Below are 24,929 nucleotides of genomic sequence, written 5' to 3'. Positions count from 1 at the left end.
ACCCCCGGAGGTACCACACAGGAGGATGACAGAAATGTGTCTGTGTTTATGCCAGGTTAAAGCAAGGGGGAGACTCGAAGCCCTCCACTCGTCACATACCAAGCTGGCAGCCAAGGCCTTGCGCATAACACAGGGTGGCCTGGGGAATAAACAGGCTGGCAGAGCCAAAAACAATTTCTTTTGAAGGGGTCAATTCTCCTGGTATTATCCCCATAGGAAATTTCAAAAATCACTTCAGATTCTACCTTCTCCAACTGTGATCTCCTTTGGCAGGAGGGAGCACTTCTTCATCATCCTGTGTAGTCTTTTTGGATCCTGGGGTCTCTCAACATGCTGTTTTCAACATTTACCCTTCAAGGGTCGTAGGAAGACAGATGGCCATAAAAAACATTTCAGAGGCAAAGTACACAATGCAAATCCACTCATAACATACTGCAAAATATGATGAAAAAAAGGCAAGGAGGTCACGGGGGAAGGGAGCGGAGGCTGAAGGCCTCCCGGAAAAGTTTTCAGACCTTTACTGGATCGGAAGTGCCCCTGACACAAAGAAGGGACTCAAAGCTGGAAGAACAGGTGCTGTGAAGGCCAAATCTATAACCATGTCTGCATGTTTTGGAATGTGAAGGTTGACTGGTTATAAAAGCAGGGAGTGTACAGAGGTTACAGTTCTTCCTTTGATTTGGACGAAGAAGCAGTGATTAGTTAGGGTACACAGACAACCAAGAAAACACCAAACCTACAAGTGAAGTGTACGAACTAGCCCTACCAAACCCAGAGGAAGTGTCATCTCAGATCCTCACACGCCCTTCCCTTTCAGTAGAGCTACAGTAGAACTTCTCCCTGCTGGAGAAGCCAGGGAGCTCATGGGATAGGGGGAGAGATTCGGAATCGAAAAGATGCCAACGAAACAACACGCGGCAACAGGCCACGTTTTCCTTTCTCACACACACCACGGAGGCCCGAAGCTGGCCTGCTGCGGGGACATCACTCCTTCCTCCCAACTCCCGGACAAGCCTGCCCGAAGGACCATTTTAAACAGAAGACAGTGCGAATGCCTGGGCCTGCGAGGGGCAGGAGGAGACCAGGTGGGCCAAGGGTTCTCCCTCACCCAAGCCCTCCGAGAACTGGTCCCAGACACCGGCTTCCACGTCCTCCCCCTACCTGAAGGATGTACCCCCGAACGTAGTCCCGCAGAGTCCAGCCCAGGCCGTGTAGGATGTGCAGCACCTCCTCTTGTTTCAGGACACTGAAGAGACGGTCCAGCAGGATCTTTAGCCGCACGGGCACCGCTTGTGTCCCGTAGAGCATCAGGCTGCTGATGTCAAACACCACGTTGGACTGCACGATCTCCACTTGTGTGGGGTGGTACAGGTGCTGCGTGCTGAGCTTATCCAAGGCTGTGGCGGTCCCACCGAAGGGAGAAAACAGAGACACACAAAGCAGAAACAAGTTACTGGAAGTGATCAGGGCTCCATATCTAAGGATGGATGTTTAAGGGAGAGCTTGCAATGTAAATAGCTCTCTTCCCACCGCCCCTGTTTTTGGTATAAATGGTAAATATAAAGCACCGTCAACGTTCAGAAAGAGAGCCACCGAGGATGCTTCTCAATGACTGTGTCTGACTCTAAAAACTACACTAATTAATTTGCTAATTGAACTATGGCTCAACCCAAGTTACCAGAGCGTCCTCCTTCCTGCCACCAAGGAAAAAAAACAAACAATTCCCACCACACAGCAAAAGAACAGGCGCAATCAATTGTCGCTTTTATGCATAAGATTCACCCCTTATAAAAGCTGAATGGTTCAAAGAAGAGCATGTCCTTTAGACCTCAGGGGGAAAAGGCCGAATTTAGAAGAAATAAGGAAAGCGAACATCTGGGTGGTGGGCTCTCAAGTGAAATTAGCTAAAGGAAATTATCCCAAGACTTAGTTCTCCCAATTTTACCTCTTGTTGTTCACCTGTTAGATTTAGTTTAGTATTCCCTGGCACGTTCTCTAAAAGTTATTCAAAAAAAGGAAAAAAGAAAGAAATTCAAGCCACAATTCAGTCACTTTTTAAACAGCTCAGACCAGGGTTTTAGTGTCAGATGAAAATGAAGGAAAAAAATGACTAAAATTAGATTTCTATGTATTTCAGCCGTATTATCTCAGTACAGAAAATCCGCAGAGTAAATATGTTTATTGAAAATTTTATTTCAACAATTAGGCCTTTTTCTCCTCAAATCTAAGAAATTATTCCTCTCCCCTAGATCTAAAAGCCAAGATAAGGTCACGCATTCCTAGTCTCCATCCTTATCTGAGTTACTTGGAACCCTATGGTAGATAATGTAATTACATTTTCCCTCAGTTTCTCTAAAATGAACAATTAAGATAACATTGTCTCGTCCACAGGGCTCAAAGAGGTGCTGCAAAGATTAATGAGATAATAAGAGGTGCTTTGAACTCCTTAAGAGAACACAAAAGCATTAGATCAACTGTCACAATTATACACCTATGACCTTCTAGAGATTAAAACAGATAAACCTGTGAGCCGGAAAGATGGTCATCTAATCTCTGAGTCAGGCAAATGGATATCGGACAACAACGTCCAGGCTCAAATCCTCACTCGCATATCTGAGAGTACCTAAGGTTTCTGCAAGTTCTAAACCACTGCCTGGCCTTTCTCACTGACTCTTCCTACCACCTCATCCCATAACAGTATATACTGTACTCTACATGGGCATTCTGAGCAACTCTTATTTTAATATACGGGTATTTCCGCATATTAATGCAAGTACTTAAAAGTGCATGCACACACACGGTTTTTAGTATTTCGAATCTATTTTTTCAGGGCTCCTCCTCCACTCTCGTTTCCTCCTGACTTGTGGTCACTAGAGAGTTCATGTACTCTTGATAAATTGCTTTCTTACATCCATAGTGTAAAGGCCCTTATCATTTACCCGCTGGCTTCATTCAACACATTTACTCCCAGGAATACTTTGTCAAAGAGTTCGGGTTTCCTCATACTTCATTTCTTGCAGCTGATTTGTCTGATCTTTTCCTATTCTAGTGGTTAAGTCAACTTTGAATAAATAGCCTTAAAAATTAATTTAACGTTTGGGAAAGATAAGGGTTTCACAAGCCTGGGGATTGAAGTCTTCTCTCACTCCACAGGGCATTTAGACTGTAAAAATGCAGGAAAGAGGTATTATTATCCCTGTTCTTCTTCAAGTACAGCTTAGCTACTCAGCCTCTGATGAGTGACTGCTGCTTACAGAATGCAGTGACCAGGCCAGAGAAGATCTCTTCCTCCCCCATTTTCCTTCATCAACCCTCCTGGCCCATATCATTCACTTCTTCACAAAATACACTGCTAATAACAAATATGAAATCGAGATGGGTCAGGAGGAGAAAATAAAATGACATCAAATCCTGATTGTTGTCAATGTGTTTAGACCTTGTACCTGTGCATTAAGTATATGTATGTTTAAGGGCTAGTGGGAAGCTGGCATGCCATTGCTCTTCCTCCTACTCCTTAACAAGGACTGGCAGCTTTAGACGATGAAGAGGACTACGTGGCTGAGGGTATAGACACAAAAAGAAGCTGTTTAGAGAACTGAAAGAGCACAAATGGAACAGGCATGACCAAAATACTTCCCCAGATACGCTTCTGAGAACATCAAAGAGTGAGAGTATTAGAAGGACATTACCTGATTCTTCTTCGTAAGTATACCACATGTCAAGAAGTAGGAATACTGGTATAAACCACAGAAATAGAGAGCAGATGTGAACAACTATTTCTGCAAAGGACCAGACAGTAAATAGTTTTACTTCTTGCGGGCCGTACGTTCCCTTTCACAACTACTCACCTCTGCTGTTATGAAAGCAGGTGAGACAAACGAATGGGAGTGTCTGTGTTCTAATAAAGTTTTATTTACACAAACAGGCATGTCACATATTTGGGATCTGAGATCTCATCCACCCTTTGGGAGGATGAAAGGGTGGACCAGATGTTTAAAAAATTCAATAGTAGATAAGGAAAAAGCCCCAAGAGTGTGATTTAAGCAGCAATTACCTAAAAGATGAGTAAGAGACAAAGGCTTAAAAAATATTAAACTGCCCAGCTTGCAGATATCAACTGTAAATTTCAGTATAAACATATCATCAAACATTATGATCTGTCAAATCTTTTGAATGTATCCAAATTTTCTGCTTTATAATTGCTGAATCACACTGAGTCACCAAGTTGTCGACACGTTGTGGGGATGTATCCTTGATGGACAAAGTGATGTTTTGTTTAATTGTCACAGTATGATTAAACTGAGAAGTGGACTTCCACCTAATGTCACGATCTTCCTATGTCTGAGCGTGGAGGATTCCAGCCTGGGTCTTAGTAGGTTAGGAATATGAGTTGGGCCAACGGGATGAAGAACAGTCAGGACGAGAATTTGTTCAGTGGCATGGAGTGGGCAAAGATGGTCACCTGCTTTTATACTTTATGGGCCTGACCACCTGCTAAACTGTCCGACACCAATGCTCCGCCAAAATTCCATTTTCAAATGACATCTTAACCAGAAATTGGATATAAAAATGTATAAAAGTGAAGCTGCTTTTGATGAATCTAGAGTGAGCATGGATTAGAGAACTTCCAATCATTTGTTACTCGTTTCCTCCCTTCAACTTGTTGAAGCATCTCAGTTGGGCCTCTAGAGTTCCTAGCAGCACAGTTTGAAAACACACTTTTCTATATAGTAGGAAGGAATCAATTGTTTTGCCTGCTTTGATCTACTTCCCTTCATTTTGGTAACAGAAACTGGATTTCCCTTTGGGCAAGCACTCTTCCCCTACCAGTTATTTTATAGAACAGAATATTCCTTAAGGTAGGCCTGGAAAACCAGTATATCCCAGTTCCTTGGGCACAGCACCTCATTCAAGAATGTACAAGTGATTTTAAGTATGAACAGTGAGACTGAATCCTGGACTTTTGTTAGGACTACTGGGAAATTTTCTCTTTCCTCGAAATTTGTACCTGGTAAATACGCTTGAGAACGAAAATCACATGGAAGACAGCTGGGCTGCAAGATGGTCTGAGAAAGACGAGGTACTGACAATATTGTTTGATCCAGAAGATACAGATATGGCCGTGCTTGAGGCTGGTACTATCGCTGGGATTTTCAGTTACACAAGACAAGAAACTCTTTCTCTCTCTCCCTCTTTTTATTCTTGTCTGCTTAAAGTAGGATTCCATAACTTTTACCTAAAAGAGGCTCGCCTGAGACAATTACCTTTTGGGGTAATTTTCCATCTGGATACCATGTTCAATGAAAGGTATGTTAATTCCAGGCCAAATGCAATTTTTCCAATGACTGGAATGAGGGGGTCCTTAACAATTTCATATCTTATACAAATTCACAAAGGGTGATGGATGCCATCAACAACATTAATTAAAAAAAACTGTCGAGTGGGAGGAGTAAAGGAAATGATGCTTTAAGTACTAACTAAATGTCAAGCATCATTCTAGTGGGTCACAACGATCTCATTTCATCCTTTAAAACAATTAAAAACACGTTGTTATTATTATTATTGCCTATTCGGAGATCACAGACTCAAAGAGGTTAAGTCACCAGCCTAAGGTCACTTAGTTATTTCTCCCAAGAAAAGTCTGTGTCCACCACATGTTCAGATAAACAGTCAATAAGAAACTCTGGGAACTTGCAAGTCTTCATCATGTTGGAAGTTCCTAATTCTCAGCAATCTGGGCTTCTTGCCCATCCCTCTGCTGAAGCAAGCATTTCAAAGGTCACCAACACCTGCCTTACTATGAAATCCAATAGCTTTCTTCCTTCATTATTTTCCATGATCTCTCCATAGCGGCTGACCTTATTGATCACCACTCCACCTAAATGCTCTTCTCCTTCAGTCATGCATACATTCATTTATTCACCAGCACTTAACTTATGGCCGAGATAGGTGCTGCAGGCAGATGCAGAAGTCATTTATGCTGTGGCCTCCACCTTGAAAGGTAGACAGATGCAAGCACTCTAAATGCTATAAAAGAGATCTGATAAAGGACTGGAGGACACAGAAGAGAGGGCAACTCTGCCGGGAAGGCAGTCTGATAACATTACTAGGAATTCACAAACAAGAAAGGAGGTGGACTATCTGGGTAGAAGGAACTAAGGTAAGGGTTCTCAAACATTACCTGTGTCAGAATCAGCCAAAGGGTTGTTAAAACCCAGATTGTTGGGCCACTTCCCCAGTTTCTGATTCACTAGTTCTGGGGTGGGGACCAATCCACACGATACTGATGCAGCTGCCGGGGACGGTATTTTAAGAACCACTGGACGAATGGGGTGTGTGAACGGCCAAAGAATGTAAAACTGTTGAGGCAAAATGGCTAAAGAGAAGTAAAACCAATTAAGACGGGCATACTGTAAGGAAGCTTAACACGGAAGGCCCAAACCTATGGAAAGCTTACAATTTTACTTCTCATTAACAGGATACAGACAATATTAAACATTTTATAAGGTGAAAATGATTTATAATTTTACATACAAAATTCTGACAAGAGTCCAGAAGTTTAATTAAAGCAATGGTTGTGACCCTGGGGGACATGGCCCATGTTCACCAGTGACAGTTACGAAGGTGCTGAAGGAAGCTCGGCCACAGAGCCACAAACCCCTAAAGGAGAAGAGTGGAGAGGGACACGGTTGTGTTGAGCTTGAAAAATCACCACAGGTGACTGTGACATAGACCCCATACACATGCCACACTGAAAATCACAGAGACAGAGTTGGGGGCAGGGATGGGCTGGAGTCAAGCGGACAGAGTAGGACATTTCTGCAATACTCCACTGGGAGACGCCTTCACGCAGTGGGATTCAAACTACGATACGCCAACAGCTGGAGTATGCGAAGGCCGTCCAAGAGGCAGGGAGACATAGGCAACTGCCAGAGCCTGTAATCCCCTAGTTACTCTTTCCTAAAATTGATCCACCTGAGCATAGGCTTGCAAGCTCATGCAGATTACCCTTTCCCAGTTCTCCTTTGAAAACTGTACTCTGCCTTCTTTACAAAATAAAGGGATAGTCTGATTTAACTTATACGATGCACTGGCCCAGGGTGTAAAACTCTCCTGGGTGCCAAAATAACTGATGACTTGAATTGCTTCATGAAAGCCTCCTTTAATGATTAATAAAAGCAGCAAGAAACTGCAAACAGGCCCTCTTTCCTTGATTATACATATATGATTAAAGAGTAGATAGAACCTGATATTTGGGTCTATGTTGGAATACTAAGAATTCAAATAAAATGTAAATGGGGCAACTGTAATGCATTCACCTCTTGCATTCCCACCTATTTTAATAATGTATCACTTTTTAATAAGTATCCTGTGAGAGCAAAGCAAAAATGTCCAATACTGAAAGTGCCCCCTTCCACCCCACCCCACATACTGAAGGTAAGACATTCTGTTTTATTTTTAATTTTTATTAAATTTATTGGGGTGACATTAGTTAGTAAAATTATATAGGTTTCAAGCAAATAATTCTATAATACATCATCTACAGAGGGTGGCAAGAAAATGCATACACATTTTAAGAAAGGAAACAAATGTACTCAAATTACACTGATAGTAACCACTCTGAGTACCTCTTGTAATTGCAGAAGTCAAATGTGACTTGTATTCATCTTTTGATATCGGTATATATTGAGTATTACAATTCTAATACAGTTTTTTCCTTTCTTAAAATGTGCATCCATGTTTTTGGCACCCTCTGTGTATATCGCATTGTGTGCTCACCACCCAGAGTCAGTTTTCCTTCCATCACCATATATTTGACCCTGTTTACCCTCTTCTACCACGTCTTTCCTCCCTTATTCTCTGGTAACCACTAAACTGTTGTCTGTGTCTATGATTTTTTGTTTGTTTGTCTTGTTCATTTGTTGTTTTCAGTTTTATATCCCACATAAGTGAAATCATATGGTTCCCCACCTTTTCTGTCTGACCTATTTCGCTTAGCATGATAATCTAAAGATCTATCCATGTTGTCACAAATGGCAGTATTTCATTTTTTCTTATGGCCGAGTAGTAGTCCCTTGTGTGTATGTCCCATATCTTCTTTCCAATCATCTATCGAAGGACACTTTGGTTGTTTCCATGTCTTGCCCATAAGATAAACCATTCTTTTCAGCTACTTCTGATACTCAACCATAGGAGGTGCCACCACGGGAAGAAAAGCCCCTGAGCACATGTAAGTGATGCCTACTCTCTTAAATTTAGTTTGAATATTACCCTGGACCTATAAAATTTGTAGGCTATACTGGATAAAACCTGTGGATAAAAATTTTACATGATTTCTTGCAGAAACTATGTTTATCATTTAATAAGATAGTTATAACCCATTTACATAAAAAATCAAAATATTTATTTTAGTTATGTAATCATTTTCATCTTATAAAATTTCCATATCCTATTAATAAAAATGAATTATGATTTAAATGTCAAAGAACTTAATTTTTAGCAGTATATAGCTTCTTTCATTAAATACATAAAAACAGTTTGACCATGAGATCTAGCAAAATTAGTGTTTTTGTATATGACCCTTATCTAATTTGTTCCTAAAGTCCAACAACAAATTGCACTACACATATGGAATCCCATTATTGATAGAATACCATGACTTCTAACAAACTCTTCATTTCATAAAACCTTATTTAAGTTATATATTACAGTGCATCATTACTTTATTAGAGATGAAAAATGACATTTCTATTGTAAACCAAATAAATTAATTTTACTAGCTTCACATTTTTATTCTGGACTGTCTTAGTAATCTATGAAACACAGTCCATAATTTATTGATGTTTTAATAATTTTTCTCAACATGTATATTAATACATTTATTTGAATTGAAATGTGAGTTCAATTCTTTCTAATGAAAATCAAGTCAGATTTGGCAGTCTGATTTGACCTAAGGACGGGTGGAAGTTTTCATCAATTAAGATAGCTATGTCTGCAGTGATAATAAAAAAAATAACAATAATAACTTCAAGCAGTAATTGAAAGTCCCCAATGTTTAAAAAGTGTTTGCTGTCATGCAGATTAAGGCATTTCTAGGGACAATCTCCAAGGGTTCAAATCCCAGCTCTGCCCCCTACTTGCTGTATGATGTTGGCAAGTTACTTAGCACATGAAAATACAGGATGCCTCTTCATTTTCAAAATTCTTTTGGAGGCCTGCAAGCCAACAGCTGGAAGATCCCTACCTGAATTTCCAAGAGAAAGGAAAAGAGAATATAGGATCAAGACCAACCTAAGAAGGACAATAGAAAAACAGATGCTTGGAGTGAAGGTGAGGCAGGGTTACAGGATGAGCTCGGGGGACTGACGGGAAGTCAACTGAGATGCAGGGGAAACGTTGGGATTGCAGAGGAGCTGCCTCTCCAGCTGCCTGAGTGGGATGATCTGCCTCCAGAAACCCTACTACTCCTGCCCTGCCCCTGATCCCTAACCTATAAACTGTGCACTCCTGATGCGCCGCGTCCTCGACTCCAAATATGTACTTGACCCCTGTTGCTGTGAAAGGTAGGACTAAGAAACAAGGCCAAAATGCCTTTTTTTGGGGGGGAGGGGGATATTTTCTGATTGGGTATGTCATAGGTAGGTGCTCACCGAAAAAAATGTTGTAAATTTGAGAAAAAGTGAAACAAACATAATCATCCATAATCCCACCAGCCAAGGCAACGATTGTCCACATGTTGATGTCATTGTATTTTTTTCAATCCATAATTTTATATAGTTGAAGTCGCACTATGGATACAAACTTCTGCCTTATTGGTATTTTCCTCACTTAACATGACATAGCAAGAGCATTGAAAATTATCTCAGTCTACTTAGTACCCATAAATTTCTCCATTGAAGTTCCCCTGGATCAATCCCTCCTTTCTGGCCTAACTTCTGTCACTTTAGTACAGGATTTCAGACTTTCAAAATTCTATTACTGCAAGTGACTCTGGGCTGGGGCTGCTGGGAGGATGACATACCTCTGTTCTCCTTGGCCTAATACGACCTAAATACAACCAAGCCTCAAGTCAGTCTTCTCAAAACACTGCTGAGAATGTCTCTTCTCAGCTCCAGGGTTTCCAATGGGGCCGCCTCCCCGCCCCAACAATAATACACAAGAATCCTTAACCGGAGTCAGAAGACCTTGGACAGACTTACTTTCCATCCTAATAATTCTGACATAAGCCTTCTGTTCCAACCAAAGTGAGCTACCCCACTGCCTTTGAAACATTCCTAGCACTTTAATATTTGGTCACTAAATGAATATTTCCAGGCCCTATGCTTAGCTTTGGAGATTTAATGGAGAAGAAAACAGATATGATTCAGGCCTGCTTGAAGTGAATAGACTAGTGCGGAAATCAAGCCTTTTAAAAATACACATTAACACACAGAATTACAAACTGGGTATGTGGCAAGAGAACATAATGTAAATGAGGGTGGGGATGGGGTGCCCCAAGCAAAGCCAATTCTGCTAGGACAGGAACAGGATGACACACAAGATGAAGCTGGAAAGACGAGCAGGGGTCCTTCCATCTGCTGAGCTACATTTTTCAAATTTTTAATTTTCAATGCTGTTCCTTCAGTGTCTTTCCTCTTTCTTATTTACCTCTTGACTACCCTTTTCTTCCACCTTCAATTCAAGTTCTATTTTCTTTTTTCCACGAAGGCTGGAGAGGTCCCCTCATCTAAGAGCAAGCTTTCTCAACAATGATGGCACTTACGTGTGCCAATCATATACGTCTCAACAATATATTGCCCATTTAGCCGGTCACTTACATGCCTGTTTTATAACAAGAGGTGGATGTTAAGTAGCAACTATATCTGAAACATAATCACTCAAGGGTGTTTAGCTGTCATATTGTTGAATGGATGAACACAGTGATACGTACATAGGATAGGAGGAGGCCATTATGTACTCGCCCTGATGGAGTAAATGCAGGATTCCACTGTCCCACCAAATTCTTCATTTCACCCATGTCCCTTTCTCAACCTTCTCATTTGCTCTTTCTCCTCTAGAGAACAGTGCGGGTTCTCTGGGAGAGAGAGGTTAGGGAGTGAATTGGGGCTTCTACCGTGTTTCCCCCAAAATAAGACCTAGCTGGACCACCAGCTCTACTGCGTCTTATGGAGCAAAAATTAATATAAGACCTGGACTTATATTATGTTATGATATTATATTACATTATATTATATATTAAGACCCAGTCTTATAGTATATTAAAATAAGACCGGGTCTTATATTAATTTTTGCTCCAAAAGACGCATTAGAGCTGATGGTCCGGCTAAGTCTTATTTTCGGGGAAACATAGTAGCTGGGCAGGAATTCTTTCCAAACTTTGTATAGTTTATTTCCTTTCCTACCACTTCCAGCATTATTTAGAGGCATCCAATGGATTTCTAGGTAAAAACAGTATGAACTCCCATATTGTTAAAGAAAACAAGCTCAATACCAGGGTGCCTGGAGTAGAGCATATGCATAGACGTCATAAAAAGAGATATTATGAAAATCATAGTACCGATCACTAGATTTATGATAAATGGGCTAGATTTGTGGGCTCATAGCTACAGATACATTATAGTATAGACTTCAGAAAGGGGTCAGAGAACAGTAACACCCTAAGACTGTAAAAAATGCATCTATAAAGGAAAGATTATTTTTCCTTTGTAAAAGGCCTGGTGACATAAACGGTGAGCTCTCTTTAGTATGCGGAGTTTTATCTGGGGCCAAAAAAGCGGGTTTAACTGCACAATATGGGTACTAGTTCGAAAAAGAAAAGAGAATGCATACAAGAGCTTCTTAAACCGTGAATTAGGTTACTGAGGGAACATAATTTACCTGGATTTCTTTAAAATGACAGAAACAGAAGCTTAAACTGGTCATTTTCTGGCTATAAAACAAAGGAGAAATTGAGGCCTGGATATAATTTCAATAAACACTTTGATGGGATCTATAGTTTTCCAAAGCGAAGTGGTAGCTAAGCCCCAAGACCCAAAAATGACACATAAGCCTGGATGAAGAAAACTCGTTTCTGTCAGGAATAGAAGGACCGCAAGAATAGCCAGAATTGTGTAGTTCATGAAGGGAAGTGTGTACTGTAAATGTAAAATAAGTCTAAAATGTAATGCAAAATACGGAATAAATGTAAAGTAATATATACTTTTAACGGTATCGCTAACTTAAAGAACAAAGTAATGCCCTTTATAAAATTCACTTTTCAAATGTATAAAAATTGTCCTGGGGTGGGGGAGGGGTGGTTATAAAAGAACTTGCATCTGTCAAATGAAATGTGAATTAACTATTTTTTTTATTTCGATTTTTAATAACAGGAATTACTCCCCCAAACCTTCCAATAAATTAAAATAAATGTAAACCTGTAATTCTACAGACTTCACTTCCAATATTTTCTGTGAAGGTCACAGAAATAAGAACATATTCAGATACTTTTTTTTCTTAATGTAGGAGTATAAAAGTGCTTTTCACTGATCCTAGAAAATTGGCTCTCAGTGATAGTTTATAGTTCTTAGTTTTCCACAACTTTTTTTTTTTTTTTTTTTTTTAACATAACTTCCTTTAAAAGCCAAATTCAAGTGACTTAGGTGGTTTTCATAGGAATATGCTCAAACAGTTCAGGCTCTGGTGTCCAGCGGATTCCACCTAATAGCTGTTCAGGCACGGCCATGTGAAACTTATAGCCATTCAATAAAGTAAGAAGTGAGTGAAATGGAGTGATTTTTCAAAGCCACCTACTTTGCAGAGTAAAACAATTAAAATTTTGTATGAAATGGTCTAAAGGGAAACCTTTTATTTCACTAATTTCCAGTCCTGCCCTGGATATTTTTAAATTTTTAAATGCTAATTTGAAGCAATTTTACACGTTAAAAAAAAATTAAAGGAGCCTTATTCTTTCATTTTGGTAGAAAGCCAAGTGAGCCTTAAATTGCACGGCTAATTGTTTCGAGAACTCCATGTCTTTTGCCTCAGCTCCCCTTAGGATTCCAAATTATAATAGCATCAAGTGGTCAGCTTTTAGGAGCTCTGGGTCCTAGAATACTATTTTAATTTCCAATTGATTAACATTTAACACATGTTTTTAAGGGACTGTTTTACAGAATTTTTTTCTACGATTACTTTAGGAGTTCAAAAATGAAGTTGTTAGTGACAGGATTTTATTAGAGCGATTTCTGGGGTCAGATTTTAAAGTTTCGATTACTTATAAACAAAATATTGTTCTCTTTCAAATACCCAGGCTATACCTCTGAATTTACAAGGGTGTGTGGCTCTTCATTCTTGCTAATATGACCAATAATTTCCAATTATATCACACTTTATAATATGCACACTATACCCAATATAATGATATGTCATTTCAATGTAGCTAGCCCATGAACTTGTACAGGTTTAATGGGATTTTGCCTATTTAGAATTTCATCATAAAGGGGCCCTTTGGAATCATTATAACATCAGTCCTTTCCCATTATAAGACCCAGCTCAGCTCTCTTACTAGACAAGAGTATCAAGACACAAGGCAAAGACTTAACTTACCCATATATTGTAAACCAGCTCCTAATAAAAGCCATCGCACTTGGGGAGAACATTAGTAAATGGCAGTGATGACATTAAAAACTTTTTAATGAATCGAGATCAATCATGAAGGCAGATAATGATTGTTATTAAGAGAAAAATTCCGTAGGACTTGAAGAAATATTTAGATCTGCACATTTTATTCACTACTTTTGGGGGAAAGAACTATGTGATGGGGAGCAAATTAAGTACAAAATAACTCATGTTCCATTTAAGTCACAGCTTTTTGACTGTAACTGTCAAGGTTGAATTAATTAGGATATTTAATACCAAGGAGAGAGAAGGCTTGCTTCTAAAACTTTTTAAGAAAAGACGAAAAGATATGCAGCTGAAAGAGTTGATCCCCAAGCCTGGTGATAAAAACTGTCAGCCCTTATGTGTGAAGGGTTTATTTTTTTTCTTGAACAAATAGTGTGTTAGTGTTTTTAAGTAAAAAAAAAAACAACAAAAAACTGAGCCTCCATAAACCTTGATTACATTACTGTACCTTATATACCTTGTGTGAATGGTCCTTGATTTTTCTTATCTCTTAATATATGAAGAATAAGTATATTAATATTCTTATGGTTCATTATGAATGTGATTCTAAACTGTAGGGAGGGAAGGGGGGCAAAAGTAGTTCCAATGAGCCCTCACTGTCCTGTGGATTTTAATCACCCTTATTTGACATGTAGCTTTCAGAGTATGTGGATTTGCACACAAAAACACCCACAATTAGTCCAGCGTAGAATTTGAGCTCCACTAGAGACTATATAGGTAATATTTCAAACTGATTGGCACTTCCCCCCATGGCCTTTTGCATAATAAAGTCTTCACAACAGACTTTGGAAATCATTAAAGTCTGACTGAGGCACACATGTGGTTATTCAGAAGCTCACTCTCTTGGCTAGTAGATTAAACGGGTTCTTGGTTTTACTTCTCCGTCCTCTTCCTTGCATGGCCCACTTTTGGGGGCATGTCTTTCCTCATTTGCAGAAACTCCATCAGAAGGTGGTAAGGGGAAAAGAGAAAATTTAATCTGCAAACTTGACGGTAAATCTAGGAAGAGACTTGGTAATTGAATCTCCTTGCTGAAACCAGGTTTGGGGATTATTATTATTAGTGCCGCTGTTCTATCCAATCTCCAGTCATCCAGGCTAGCTGAAAGTTGACTACACAAACCTTGCTTTGTGTAATTTATAGATCAATGAATTAAAAGTACGCTGACTACAAAACATATCCCATTTTAAAAGTAACTATGAACTAAGCTACTTGAATGGACCGTGTAAATCCTTTAACTAAATAAACAAAAAAAATGAACTCTTTTGTAAGAGAATAATCACCCGACCTTCACTTCACTATATTTAAAGGCTTAATTGTCTTGAAATAGCATATATCTATATAAGAATTTCACTAAGGAAATGTAAATGCAAGGTTTATTTGTTTTTGATAGAACATATGCTTTAAACTCTATCAGATGAGGTGAAGAAATACTGCAAAATTGAGAGAGAGCAGTGATACAAAAAGCCAGCATCTGGTAGGAAATATCTAAAAGAAAGAAATGATTATATTCTGCCCCCTTTTTTTTAAAAAATGAACATCACCTTTGTGTCACAAGTATTTTTCCTTCTCTCTCAGTAAGTCAGCTTTAAATCTCATTCTAACTCTATAATCAATCTTTCTCTTTTTTTCCCCCACCGTAATCCCTTAAAACTCTAGGCTATCACACACACTTTTGACACTGATGTGTGTTTTCTTCTGGATTGCTGGATTTGCTTAATGCATGTATCAAGTATCAAACTGCTTTGCATCCATGACTGGTAATATAAAAGACCCTATGTAAAGATTTGCTCATAAAAAAAGGGTTAAAAGGCAGTTTCAAGTACTAGGAAAAGTCTACACTAACCATATTTTAAATGCAAGAGCAGAAAAATGTTAAGGACTAGAGTAATGCTTGTTCATTTTTACACTAATGTGATCAACTTATGATTGAGCAGACAGGGAAAACTTCAATTTACTATCCCATTCTCTACTATAGCTGGTTGTTTGACACCTGTGAGTTATAAACAAGGCAAAATATCTTTGAGTTTCGGCCACTGGCAAAATAACTCTATATTATACCACCACAAATATTTAATGGAGCGCAAACTTTTGGGAAAAAAGTAAAGTCTCTTGAAATGATGTAAACAAAGAAACCAAGGGGAAGATACCAATTAGTGCTTTGAATCCTGGTTACCAATTTGATAATGATAATGACCCTAATTTCTAATTTTTTTAAAAAAAGCTCTATTAATTAGTAACAACAGGCAGAATCAAAAAAAGAAAAAAATGCAAATTTTAAAGTGCAGAAATTTTTCCTTTAGATATTTTACTGTATTTAAAAACCAGTAATAGAAAACACTTGCCAAGTTCATTTAGTCTCTGACGGAGGCACACATATGTGATCTCCTAATTTACAGCTTGCACGTACAGATGTTCACACTTAGTAAAAGGGCTTCTTAATAGCTTTTTTTAATTAAAAGTGTGTTGATAATAGGTGTTTTAAACATATCCAAACAACACAGCTGAACTGACAAATGCCTGTCTTCATGCCTCACCATGCCTCACATTGTGGCAAGATTTGATAAGAAAGAAAGGACTATGATTCAGTCGCATGTATATAGGATAAATGTTACCCCAAAAACCTCCAAATGAAATCTTTCATTAATTTTTCTCCCTATGATCTGTTTCCAAGTAGAAAACGTTAGCTTGCTCCTAGGTTTATGTAGCCGAAAGCAGAACCACACGGTCTCTGCTTGCTGCCTGCAGTTTTTTTCCTTTGCAAAACTTTGAACCCCATCCAGCTTTGACACACTGCCTCTTCAGTTAATAACTATCAAGTTTCCCCTTGTCTCCTGTCTACTTTTCTTTGAGGCAATTGCGCACTCAGCACCCCGAGATAATAACACACATCTATGAGATAAAAGCAGCGGCGTTAATGTAATTGTCTCCCTCTCTCTCTTTAGCCTAATCTTTTTTTTCCTTCAGTTTTGACTGCCTGTGTGACACCTGTTTTTGTCTCCTCTGATCCTACGACAGGTTTTCCGCTGACAAGGTTTTTGCCTGACAGAGATTCTGCAGACAAGAACATAATAAAATATGAAGAACTGCTTGTCAGAGTTTCTGCCAATGTGCACATGAAATAAAGAAAAAAATGACTTTTTTTTTTTTTTTTTTTTTTATAAGGGGCTTTGTGATGGTCGCTTTTGGCCTGTCAGGAAAAAGACCTCCCTGGCCCACTTCTCCAAGCCAAACAGGTGTTTTCTTTTATGTTAGAGGGTGATTTGTTTTTTAATTTTTACCGCTAGTGGAAAACATGAACAGCCAAAAGGGGGGAGGGGAGAATTTCTTACCTTCCGATGTTTGCAGGCGAAGGAATATTGAAGAACTACTAAACAAAAGTGGGAGATACTTTACTCAAGACCGTATCTTCTGAATAAAATAAAAATGCCAGCATCTGTTAATGATCAAATAAATCTAACTTCTCTAGATGTACTTCCTGGTTCGTTAGGCTCCCAGAACCTCCCACCTCCCTTCCATTAGTTTTGTTGTTTGAAGACACAGAGGGAACAGCAATGGTGAAAATAAGAGTGAGGGCAGGAAAGAGAAATGCCGAAGCAACATTAAAGGCAAGGTCTTGGCAGGTTGTGCTTCCCGCTGAGAATTGGAAGAGGCTGCTGGAAAAGAAACGGGCGATCAGGAACCAGACACTTGTAGATACACCGCAGAGTTGCCATAAACCTTTGTCCCAAGTGTTGCTCACGTGGGAGATGCTGTGGTGGGTGTCAACACAGAGACGAGGAAGTGCCCTTCCTGAGCTCCCAAACCAGTGGACTGATCAGTAATCCACAGAAACTACCCTTCTGGTCCAGGGCAAGTGCGCTGCGAGTATACAGAAGGGGACACTTCATGGCTCCTGTTGCTCCGCCCAGATGACCAAAGACTGCACAGGATCAGTAATGCAGCAAGTGTGAAAGCAGGAAGGACTGGGAAAGAGCCTACAGTGACGACTGAAGGGAGTACAATAGCCTGGATTTTAGTTTTTAGGATTCTCACATCAATCTAACTGCTCTACCAGCAAACCACTTTAACCTAAGCTTCTGTTGCTCAAATACATTCGCTAACACCTAGGGCCTAGAACAGCCATGTCTAACGGAGATAGAATTCAAGTCACAAGTGTAACGTTAATCTATCTAGTATCATTTAAAAAGGAAAAAATAAACAATAAAACTAATTTTTAAAAATATTTTTATTTCAAAATATATTTAATATACATTAAAATATTATCAATATATAGACAATATAAGAACAATTCTTACAGAGATTATATATATACATATATATGTGTGTGTGTATATATATATGTATATATATAGTTTTTAAGATTACATCTTCAAAATCCAGTGTATACTTTATACTTACAACATCTCTCAATTTGGGCTAGACACATTTCAAATGCTCAAATCCACAAGAGTGGCTTCCTTATTGAACAGCTAGTTCTACACTTGCCTTTGCATTTCTTGGCCTCAGCTGAATTTAAGGCCCAACAGGTCCATCCTTTCAATCAGATGGGTTTGCATTTGCATTTGTAGTGTGCCTTGACCATCCAAGCAGGCTGGGAGGCCTAGCAGGCCAAAGTAGGGATTTCCCTGGCTATCAAGGAGCAGCTCCAAGGAAAGCTTACTACCAGACCCCTGGACAAACATTGCTTATTCTTCTATCTATCCACCTGCAGCAGTAATTCCTTAAAATACATCCCATAGGATGCTTTGGCTATATGCTCACTAACTAGTAACAGATAAATTCAAGCAGCTTTGGAAGAGTTACAAACCCACCAACCCCCCTCGAAGGCAAAGCCTGATAAGGAATGGGATGGCTGACCAATGTTTTATGCCTCCCAGTATTCAAGTCAGAATTTCTCTGAAATACCATTCTTATCGCATCCCATGATTTCACTTTTCAATATGGAAGGGGGAGGGGCATGCCCTAGTTGGAAGACGTCATCACCTATGAGTCACCAGAGGAGGAAAAACAGTTGACAGCATCAACACGAGGTTGCTGATGCATGCTGGGTCCTTATGACCCAGCAGAATCTCCTAGTGTATCAGCACAGTACCTCCTGAGTAAAACGAGTAGAATTGAATGTATTTCATTTATAAACCCCTTCAGTTTGTGTTCTGCTTAACCTGGTGAACTCCAGCTAATTAAGATGTCCCTATAAACAATTAAGCTTCCTGTAGGATCGTTAGCAAGATATAAAAATTTATGATGTAATAAAGGGCAATAAAATGATAAAGTGGTTCGCCCATCAAAGCGCTTCGCATGCAAGAATATAGGTGTGAAAATAGACAAACGTAGCCTTAACCCTATTTAAAATTCATCTGCTTCTGGTGTTTCGACTTTCAACAGGTAAGTATTCCTATAATTCATTTCAACGGGTCTGTGCTTCTCAAAATCTGACTTTTGGCATAAAGTGTTTCCTACTTCTGTTCAAAGAGGGGCTCAAATGAAACATGAAGGGAAATGGAAGGTATGGAACCGGCCTGGATTGGCGGGGGAAAACAAGTTTACCTGGGGAACACTTGGCCCTACAGCCAGAAGAACTAGTGACCTAAACTCCACCACTGGGCACTGAAGAAACCTCCCCTGAAAGGGGAGGGACGCTTACACCATCGCCTTCCACCTCTAAATGTTACCCTTAAGTCCACTCTTTCATTTAATCCTCCTCAAAATCTCATTGTGATACTTAGGTACACTCCTATTATTATTTGAATTTACAGATGAAAGAACAGGGTTTACTAAATATAGACTGCAATGAAATTTGACCACTGGCCTGGCCACACCTGACTTTTAACCACGAAACTATGCTAAAACATGTCTGTCATGTCCTCAAGTTTGAAGCTTTAGTTCTGTCAGAGTTTAGTGATAAAAACAACGAACATTTCTTAAGTCGATTATCTCATTTAATCCTAGGAAGCACTCTACAAGGAGGAACTATCACTATCCACATTTCACAAAGGTGAAAGCAGAGATTACATAATTTGGCCAAGGCTCTACTGATAGCCGGTGGTAGAGTCAGGATGGGAACCTACAGCGAGCTCTTACCTACTCTTCTAGCATGCCTCCCATTTGTGCACCTGAAGCTTCTTTATACCCTGGGGCTCCAGCTTTGTATGTTTCAATCTCAAAATCTTCTCTAGAAACTCCTTAGCAGTAGACTCGCACTGCACACTTTGGAGGTCAGTGTGTAGAGGGACACACAGCATGTTCTAGCCGAATAAAATGGAGCTAGAAAAAAAAAAAATGGAGAGCAAAAAGGCAGAGAGCCCAGGGCTTTGAAGGGGAGGCACTGTTTGTGTTGTGATTTAAAAAAAAAAAAAAAAAAGGACTTCAAAGCACCATCTGAAAGGTGGGCAGGCAGAGAAACAAATCAAAATAAGCAGCTCAGGGACACAATAAGAATATAGCTATTGCCATTAATCAAGCACCAAACCTTTGCATGTGTGGGGACGTCCTCCCTTTAAAGCTAATCAGCAGTGATCAGGGAGTAAAGGAGAGAAGCAGAAGAGGGTACCATGCCCTCAGGTCAAGCAAAGAAGGCTCCTGTGCCAAGCAGGAAAATGGCCTTGTTTTTGCTCTCTAAAATAAAACTAAGTGGAGAAATGTTCAAGGACTTTGTCCATGCAAAGACCAGGACCCAGCTGCCTCACCAGAGCTAGGAGGCAGCTAAAAGCTGGTCTTCCTAATTAAAAGAGAATTTTGCAGCTGGTTTTCCTAATTAAAAGAGAATTTTGCAGCTAGGCACAGCCAGGTTTCAGTATCACAGTCTGGAAGAACTAAACTTACTAGAAAGCATTAGTTCTCACTTTTTCCAAACCAATGCACCAGGGGAAAAGGGCTGTGGTGTTTATCCACGTGTTTCTAAGCAAAGCCCTAGAAGCATGACCACCTGCATCTTCCCAAAAGATCAAGTTCTCCCTTTGCCACTGGGAAGACCGCATTTACTTCCCTAGGCTGAGGACTCAAGTTAATAACCTTTCTTACATTGTTCACCAAATCCTAAAGAACCCCCTGCATCAAGTTTCTGCCCAAGCAAAACTCACTGTTCTTGGGACAAATCTCCAGTGCAGTCAGAGGGAGGCCAGTGCTTTCTTGTAGGTTACTATCTGGGAGCATTACCTTCCTTTGTCAGAGGACACTCAGTTTTATTCACCCTCCTCTCTTGATCTTGACAAATTTACAAATTATCTTCTAGAAACTGCGGCTGAGTGTCTCACAATAAGCATGACGTCATACTTTACACTGCTTAGGGTGAGGACTTCCATTTGGGGTAGGAAAGGGAGAAGACTAGGGAAGAAGACAAGAATAGGGAAGGAAAGGTTACTACTTCATTAGTAATAGTCGCTTTTGGATTCAAGTCAGGGAGAGTATTCCAGTGTTACCAGTTGGGGATAAACTACTTTCACAGATGTTTAGACAATTCATAAGAAGAGCACAGACCGGGGACAAATAATAGCGACATGTGACCTTTCATGGGATAAAATGAAAAAGTACTGGTTTTGATTTGCCCGGCTGAAGTCCTTATAAAGTACCAGGCCACCAACAAATCTGAGGAATTTGTAAACAGAATCTGAGATCTCATGATTCTAAACGTAGGAATGACATAATGGAAAGGTTTTTGATTGTAGAATGCTCAGAACCAATGGCCCTGGTTTATGCATATTACGCCTAACTAGGATTTTCTTTTAGGTGTATACTTGCCAGATTTAGCAAATAAAAACACAGGATACTCAGCTAAATTTGTATGGTACAGGCGTATACTAAAAAAAAAGAATTATTCCTGGTTCACCTGAAATTCAAATTTAATGGGATGTCCTGTATTTTCCTTTGTATGTCTTTTTTATTGAGATATCATTGACATGTAACATTGTATTACGTGTAGGTGTATACTGCATCTGATATTTTCAATTTGGCTTAGAGTTATTTATAGTGATAAATACACCTGTTCTGATAAGACATATCAAGTACAGAGAACTCAAATTCAATGATGCTGGAAAAAAAAAGGGAGAAAAATTACTTCCAGTGAATTATAAGGTTTGAAATTAATGGATTATATGAATATTAAGTCTTATAGTACATTAAACCATAAAGGTGGTGGCTATATGACACTACATTAACTTTATACTGCTCCCCATTTCATGTGGCACAGAACTGGAGAACTAAAAGATACCTGGCCCAGCACTTTACTATGATGTATTTTAATAAATATCTACTACTGACGATTCGGATGATGCAGGCCAAGCCTGCACGTTTGACAGCAAAAAAATCTGAATAGTTTGGAAACTGGCAGGGAAGCAGCTGGCTTGATGAGCAAACAATTAAAGTAATAAAGTAGTACTATCTTTTTCTTGAATGAACTGCAAATAGTAAAGGGAGATCACATTTATAGAACATAATAAAGTAAAGGTCTCAAGAATTCCAGGGTAACAAGCATTCTTGTAGGCAGATTTAGGTCAAAGGAAATAACTCCTATTAATTCATATTGTTACAAGTGAATGAAAATTCTAGCATCACGCAGCTTGTTGGAATGGCACATCCTACTGGGCTGAAGTCTTCTACAAAGAAAATAATTTGCACCGAGAAAGCTGCTGTGGGATTCATTAGACTATGTAATATATTTGTTATTCATCAAGCCTCAGATCCTTGCCAAATGCTTACCAGACATACCAAGAAACACTGGGATTTTTCTTAAGGTAATTGTAACAAATGGACTTTGTCCGAAGTAAAAATTACTGATCTAGTAAAGGAAAAAATTACCTTTTTAAAATCCGCCCACCTCTTTTATCAAATATGCCCCACTATGATAAAAAAAAAATGTCCGTTGTCTTAAATTATCATTAACTATTTCCTAAAATCATTTGGGAAATAGTTTACTTTTTAAAATTTTTTACTACTTTATTTATATTAATTTAATGGTTTAGAAATAAAGTCTTTATCGAGACTGTGGACATTAAAAATAATTTGCAAATAGTAAATAAAATTAGTTTGGGACAACAGTTCTTAACCTTTACACTATGCCTCCCATTTTTCACAAACGCAACCAAGTCCTCTTGGAAAGGGTTAAATTCAGGAAACTGAATTTCTACCAACACTCACATTTATGTCACCAGAAAAGAAGCCCATTACTGCTCTTGTCCTGATATCTTACTTTGGCACTTTTGAACCAAGAAGAATTAAAACTTCTTAGTTACGTTTTTTATTATTAAAAATTTTTTTCGAAACTCACTCTGATCATTTTAGGTGACTAAAGGAAAAGCATATAAGAGACAATGCAAAAGAAAGGAGGAAAAAAAACCCACAGTTGTTAAGTGAATTGAGTGGCAGCAGGCTAAAGTCCTTTGTCCAAGAACTTGAAACAGAAATATGACAAAATTAGAAACGCCGGGCTATTTCTGGCATGCCAACTAAGTTATTCTACACTAAAGCCATGGATATTCTATACCAAAAAAAGCTTGTTTTACATAAAGTTAAATACAATAAAGCCCTGCTCTCTATTATCAAAGTAAAAGAGCTGAAATTCATTAATGGGGGAAAAGGGCAGGAAATCCTTTATTAATTCAGTAGGAAATATCTATTTATATTTCAGGAACCAGTTTTTTTTTTTTTCTTCATCCCCCCCCAACCTCCCTTAAGTCAATGGTGCTAAAGATTTCAAGGAAGTAATTTGTGAATAGCACCGGGGTCCAGTGAGTAATTTCAAAACCCAGGTGTTGTAGTATGATGAATTAATTACTCCCTCTCTTTAACTTTTTAAAACATCTTTTCTCAAGATTTCTGTAAAGCCACTAATGTCAACTACTCAAGCAGGTCTGAGAAGCAATCTGTAAAGTAGTGAAGAGAGAGAGAGAGAGAGAGAGAGAGAGAGAGAGAGAGAGAGAGAGAGAGAGAGAGAAACAATATAATGACCCATGAAATTCAACATCTTATCAAGAAACTGAAAATGCTGCCAACAAAGGAGATACAGGAAGACATTTGTTCAAAAAAGGCCAACAAATTTCGGAAAATTCTTCTTTCTGTAGAGAACACCTGATTTTGGCATTTGGTTCTTTTTAAATAGCAAATATTTTTAAAAATTTACAGTACAGTATAGGTAGGATGTGTTCAGTGCTACAGCGAGACACTTCAACGAGATGTTATCTCCGTAGTCTTACTGCCGGTCCGTCCACTCGGAAAGAAAACTCACTCACTAGAACAAGCAAGTCGCTTCCTCCTTTCTCTACACACAGGACACTGCACCGTGTAAGGCAGCCAGGAAGACCGCTATGTTTTACCTCTGAGCAGAAATAATTGGAGACATGATTTCAGGGTTGCTGTGCAGGGGGAGAGAAGGAAGCAATGAGTTGAAATGCATCCCATGGTCAACTCAAAAGCTGGAAGCCGACCTCTTATTGTCGTATTTGCCCTAATAAATGGGAGAAGAGTGGAATTTGTATGTCTGCGTGTATATATTTTGAATTGTATACCGACATGTCCCTGTTGCAGGGGAAATGAGAGGTCAGGTGATAATGGCGGCAAGGGAAAGGGAGATAGGAGAAACTCCAAAATTAATATCCCAGAATCACAGAATTTCTAATGACACAGTAGGAAAAGCACAGTCTGATACGACAGAAATACCTTATTCAAGTTTGGTGAAAAATTACATCCTTCAGAAAACCTCAGCAAACCACCACTGGCCAGGAGTAATTTATGTTGTTCGAGAAGGAAGAAATATTGCTTTTTGCCCCCATTACACTACTAATGTAATATGCACGTGGAAGTTGGAGATAAAACAAACTGGTGACAGAGTGAACTTTTATACTCACAAGGCTACCACAGTAAGTAGATGATGGTAACACAAGATGGCTTTGGAAAAAAATGAGAGTAAATAAATGAAAAGTCCTTTGTTTAACGGCCAAACCCCCTTTATTGCTCATCCATTGTCCAGTTTGTTACTTTTAGCATGTATTACTTATTTTAAAGGCTTCATATACTTTAATGCTTAAAATAACCCTACAAAGTAAATATTATCAATCCTATACTATAGATAGGGAAACGAAGATGCAAAAATGACCTCATGCCATCGAAGCGGCAGAGCCAGGATTTAACCCCAGACCACCTCCATGATTCTATTATCCAGCAAAGCCAAAACTTCTTCAGGTTAAGAAGGATGTTTAGAATAAATTATGGGCTGAATTGTGTTTCCCCCCCAAATTCCTAGATGGAAGCCTTAACCCCTAGTATTTCAGAAT

The 24,929-nt window shown here is 39.1% G+C and overlaps 1 protein-coding gene across 8 annotated transcripts in view; it reads right to left on the bottom strand.

Annotated features, from left to right (window-relative positions):
• The window catches only part of BNC2 (basonuclin 2), a 407,820-nt gene that overhangs the window by 115,841 nt on the left and 267,050 nt on the right, over window positions 1-24,929 (bottom strand). For all 8 annotated transcript variants that reach the window (XM_033121982.1, XM_033121984.1, XM_033121985.1 and 5 more), the window contains one exon: window positions 1,162-1,397. In XM_033121982.1, coding sequence (XP_032977873.1) covers window positions 1,162-1,397 — 236 coding nt within the window. The remainder of the gene's footprint in view (window positions 1-1,161; window positions 1,398-24,929) is intronic.

This window comes from Rhinolophus ferrumequinum, chromosome 12, assembly GCF_004115265.2.
Source record: "Rhinolophus ferrumequinum isolate MPI-CBG mRhiFer1 chromosome 12, mRhiFer1_v1.p, whole genome shotgun sequence".
In the NCBI taxonomy this organism is placed as follows: domain Eukaryota; kingdom Metazoa; phylum Chordata; class Mammalia; order Chiroptera; family Rhinolophidae; genus Rhinolophus; species Rhinolophus ferrumequinum.
Note: the sequence above shows the minus strand (reverse complement) of the source record. Positions and strands in the feature narration are given on the sequence as shown.